This window comes from Tuber melanosporum (assembly GCF_000151645.1).
Source record: "Tuber melanosporum whole genome shotgun sequence assembly, scaffold_240, strain Mel28".
Lineage (NCBI taxonomy): Eukaryota > Fungi > Ascomycota > Pezizomycetes > Pezizales > Tuberaceae > Tuber > Tuber melanosporum.
The window spans coordinates 97,411-102,227 of record NW_003298909.1 but is presented as its reverse complement, the minus strand read 5'-3'; the positions used below and the strand labels follow the sequence as shown (position 1 = coordinate 102,227).

General features: G+C 50.6%; 2 protein-coding genes; one reads left to right on the top strand and one right to left on the bottom strand.

Annotated features, from left to right (window-relative positions):
- Nucleotides 1–499: 499 nt before the first annotated feature.
- GSTUM_00001005001 (uncharacterized protein) lies at nt 500–2,167 on the top strand (the record flags this gene model as incomplete). Its single annotated transcript, XM_002838324.1, has 2 exons — nt 500–1,645; nt 1,730–2,167. 2 exons carry the CDS (start codon nt 500–502, stop codon nt 2,165–2,167), a joined length of 1,584 nt encoding a protein of 527 aa, XP_002838370.1.
- Nucleotides 2,168–3,394: 1,227 nt separating this feature from the next.
- Nucleotides 3,395–4,817, bottom strand: part of GSTUM_00001004001 (uncharacterized protein) — a gene marked incomplete at its 3' end in the record, with an annotated part of 2,192 nt that continues 769 nt past the window's right edge. The window contains exons 1-7 of the mRNA XM_002838323.2: nt 4,681–4,817; nt 4,518–4,623; nt 4,427–4,451; nt 4,169–4,375; nt 3,804–4,097; nt 3,641–3,743; nt 3,395–3,587 (exon numbers count right to left, since the gene is read on the bottom strand). The exon at nt 4,681–4,817 is cut by the window's right edge and continues 769 nt beyond it. Coding sequence (XP_002838369.1) covers nt 3,395–3,587; nt 3,641–3,743; nt 3,804–4,097; nt 4,169–4,375; nt 4,427–4,451; nt 4,518–4,623; nt 4,681–4,757 — 1,005 coding nt within the window. The 5' untranslated portion in view covers nt 4,758–4,817.

The following is a 4,817-nucleotide window of genomic DNA, read 5'->3' as shown; positions in this document are numbered from 1 at the left end:
TAGCTAGTAGATACCCAAGGTCTTTTCTTGTATATAAATCTCTCCGTTGATGATCATTTCCTCTAATAGCTAAATCATCCTGAAAACCAGTTTTTTGTTTTCACTCCAAGACACTTGTTTCGCGACACTATGTGTTTCGGCTCACCGCGGGTTATGTTAATTTACTGTAGTCTACTTTCGTAGTGTCGAAGCGTTTTTAAAAAGGACTGCTATTGCATACCACCAAGATCCAAGCAGAATGGCCAATTTTTGGGGGTATGCAATAGCAGTCTTTTCTAAAAACGCTTCGACATTACGAGTACCGGTAGGCTATGATATCATAATTGGCTGCGGAATAAATTTGCCGGCACTCGAGTATGATATGACACTCCCGCGCCATGTTATGACGCCACACCTCTAACCGGGTAACCCCCCACGGTCAACAAGCTCTTCTCTCCGAAACACCCCACATCCATCGTCACACCCCCAATTGACCCTTCACGACTCAATTGCATATACAATGGCCCGTAACCTATTCATTTACCGTCCTGGAGCCTCCTCAACGGCGTGGGTCTGTTCCAACTGCCGCCCCCGCCCAATGCGCAGATCCCGTTGTTTTTCCATAAAACCTGACCTCCAACCTCCACCGTCGGCTCCCAAGCCAACAATAAGTGTCAAGTCAATTCGCGAGTTCCCAGAGTACCATCGCCAGAACTGCCTGAACCGGAATTACCCCTCGCTCGCGGATGCGCCCGAGCGGATAATTGCTCTTCATGGAGAGTGGATAGGACTGCAGAAGGGGTTGAGGGGGGACAAGGAACGTCAGAATACGCTCTCGGCGCAATTGCGTTCTAGGAATCCGCTCGCGCGTGGCCCGCACGGCGGGGGAGATAAGACGGAGGTTGCCGCCGAGGGACAGGAAGCGAAGAAGAGTCTATTGGCTGAGGCGAAGGACGTAAAGGCTAAAATATCGGAGGTGGAGGAGAGGGAGAGAGTTTTGGAGAACGAGATGAAGAGTCTTGCTATTCAATTACCTAACTGGACGCACAAGGAGTCGCCGATCGGGACTGAGCCGAAACTCCTCGGGTACATCAACCCCGAACTTGCCCCCCCATCGCAGCGAACCGGTCCTCGGATTTCGCATATCCAGATTGGCGCGGAGTTGGGTTTGTTGGACTTTTCGGCTGCGGGGACGGTTTCTGGGTGGGGGTGGTATTATCTGCTTAACGAAGCAGTGCTGTTGGAGCAGGCATTAGTCAATTATGCACTTTCGTTCGCAATGAAGAGGGGGTGGAAGTTGGTTACTCCTCCGAATATTGTATATTCGCATATGGCTGCGGCATGCGGATTTCGTCCGAGAGATCAGCATGGTGAGCAGCAGATATACACACTTGACGGGGCAGAGGGGAAAATTGAACACTGCCTTGCGGGGACGGCCGAGATCCCATTAGCTGGGATGTACGCAAACAAAACCTTTGCGGAAGACCAACTCCCGGTGAAATTGGTAGGAGTCGGGAGAGCTTATAGAGCGGAAGCAGGAGCGCGGGGGGCAGAGAGCAAAGGCCTCTTCCGAGTCCATGAATTTACAAAAGTAGAGCTATTCGCCTGGGGGCCACCCGGACAAGAAGAGTTCTCCACCCCCAATAGCGAACCCATCACCGCCACTGTAGCTACGGGGAATTCTGGACCTGCTTCCACCACCACTACTACCATTGAGGAAGCCCCACCCATCATGAAACCCACCAACAAGATCATAACCTCTGCTTCCCTCTTTGAAGAAATGCTCGACCTCCAAAAATCGATAATCTCCTCTCTCGGCCTCCACGCGCGCATTTTGGAAATGCCGACAACAGACCTGGGCGCCTCCGCCAGCCGCAAGATCGACATCGAAGCCTATATGCCCTCGCGCGAGGCCAAGGACCCCTGGGGCGAAATCAGCAGTCTGAGCAACTGCACCGATTACCAGAGTCGTCGGCTGAACACCCGTGTCAAGATAGCCAAGCCGGGTGCTGCCGGCGGAGTCAAGTCCGAGTTCCCGTGGACGCTGAACGGGACGGGGGTGGCGGTGCCTAGGGTTCTTATGGCGATCTTGGAGAATGGGTGGTCGGAGGAGAGGGGCGGGGTTGTTGTGCCGGAGGTTTTGAGAGGGTATATGGGTGGGTTGGAGCTCATTGGGAGGAAGAAGTAGGTGGTGAGGAAAGGGAGAATTGTACCATGATGTTTTTTTTTTACCTTCTTTTTGCTTCACTATTTCTTTTATAGTCGGGTTCGGCTTTGGGGAGTTATCTTAATTTACCTTTGTGAGGCGGATGGGGCGGGGCGTCAGTCAGTCAAACCGATAGATAGGATGTAAGCTCAATTAGATTTGTACTGCTCCCTCTGGATATTCAGCAAGCTCTTACTAGAAATTCTCGGCGAATTCTGCCATTCGGTATCATACAGCACCCCAGGGTCCGCGGCGTGAACCCTCGAGCGATTGATTACGGTAGGACACAATCCCTTTCCACTCGTATAACCCCTGCCCACCCCCCCCCCCACATTCCATTGCACGATTCGTAAAGAACAAGTCATATTATACGATACCGGTATCAGCATATGCCGCACCTGAAACCAGCCAGATACATATTATCACAGGGAATCACTCGCAACCGCCCCTTCTCTAGTGTAACCGGATACCTGTATGTACGAGTACTTGTGACGGGCCGAGATAGCGGTGAAATGGGAAAAATACCACGAGCGTCTAACGGTCCCCCCGAGTACCGGTAGCTTAAATAACCGGGAGAGAAAAGAGAGAGAAAGGAAAGGTATTCCCTCTCCAAGCGTGGAAGAAGCTTTCCAGGATACAGCGGTGCTTTTATCAATATTTGGAGTAGAGTGGCACAATGCTCGAGTTCTCTAGACTGCTTACTACTTGCCGTCCAAACTTTTGGGTTGTGCGGCCGTTACTGGTTTGTTGGTTGGTTGGTCGGATCTTGGGAAGCCTGGCCTGCGGGGCGCGGTCGCTGGGAGATTGGTGTTTTTAGATGTTGCTTTGTTTTGTTGTATGGGAAGAGCTGCTGTGGGGAATAATGATTTAGAAGGGGGGATGATTCCCGGTAGGGATGGGTTGTGCGGTGAGGGGACGGTTCGTGAGGAGTTTTATGTTCTCGTGTGATCGGGGGTGGTGGTGGTAGTGCATTCTATCCAAATACTTGGATCGTCTCTTCCCTTGTCCTCGCGATCCATTTAGAATTTTTGAGAAAGAAATAATACGTGGTATGGAGGGACAAGTCAAGTGTTTTAACTTCGTGCCTTCTATCCCTAATGCGCCTCGACTTTCCATGACACGGTAATGAGAGGATATTTCTCCAACCTCACATTGCATTAGACTACTCCTAGCCAGCAGGAGGAAACATTTCAATCTCCAAATCCCATCTCACATCTTCCTGGGCACAAACTTAAGCGGACAAGGCCCCAACTTTACAGTGAAGTAATCCTTCCACTCATCCCGGAACACCTTATCATCGTAAGACTCGCCAAGTTGGACTTGGAACCTCTGAATAACCCTCGCCGTGGCGGTTCGCATTTCGTTCATTGCGAGAGGACGTCCGATACATGAGTGCGCACCACTGTTATGTCGCTCATTAGGTATTAGTGTGTATGGAAGGTGGGGAGGACATACAATCCAAAAGCAATAAAGGCTCTTTTATCCTGAACCAGCTCCGGCATTTCGGGTGTCCACCTCTCCGGAAGGAATTCATCGGGTCGGGGAAAGTATCTTGGGTCTAGTTGTTGTTAGACCTGGAATACCTTTCGATGTATGAGTGGAAGGAAGGGGGACTAACCGGACAGCATCGTCATGTGAGGGATTCGAACCTCCACGTTTCCGGGGACGAATGTGCCTGCGATGGTATATCCGCTTGGCGGGGTAGTAGCTTGAGGACCCGATGGCGCAGCCGGCCACATACGTAGGGATTCTTGCACTGCGCCGTTAAGGAATGGAAGGGCTGCTGTGGTAGCACATGTGGGGGTTTCGCCGTTGGGGAAGGCCTCGATAATTTCCTCGTACAGTTTCTGCTGCTTCTCCGGGTGCATGGAAAGAAGCCTGAATAGGCACGTAAGAGTTACGGATGTTGTGTCTAGCGGATATTTTAGCAGGTTTGATCTCATATATGGAGGGTAATTTGCGAAGTAGTATTTGACTACAGACCTGAGCCTGCTACCATCAGCATCTGGGCGTTTGTCAGAAGCTGGGCCTGAGTGAAGTTCACGCCACTCTCTTTGTCTTCGTTGAGGAGGTGAGTGAATATATCTTGACGGAATTTTCCCATTCTCTGCCGGGCCCCGAGCATCTTCTCGCCCAACTTATTGAACTCTTTGCTTTCAGAGTCTTGGGGAATATAAGCCCCGAGTTCACCTGTCATATTCGGTTAGTTGGAGTAGGGAGGCTGTGGATTGGGAAGCCAACATAGGTTTCTTAACGAAGTTAGGACCTAACGGGGTTAGTCAAAAACCCTTTCCCACAGTGTTTCCTTTGGAGCATAGAGGTTGAATCTTACAGTGGAGGCACGCATCCAACCGTGCAAAAAGTCCATATATGAGGGATCGCCAGCTCCACTCTGCATCGATTCTTCCGGCTTCTGGCCAAATCCAAGATCTGCCATGCTACCCAGCTGTTAGCACAATACCCAAAGCAACATACCGCAACCATGGGGAACTTACACATCAAAAGCCATATTGTCATAAATATTCACGGAGTTAGTCTCTTCGCCCTTGAGCTTCTCGAGAATCGAAATCATCTTATCGACATGATATTCTACCCGGGGGCTAAAAATAAAATAAAGTAGAGTACCGTGAGA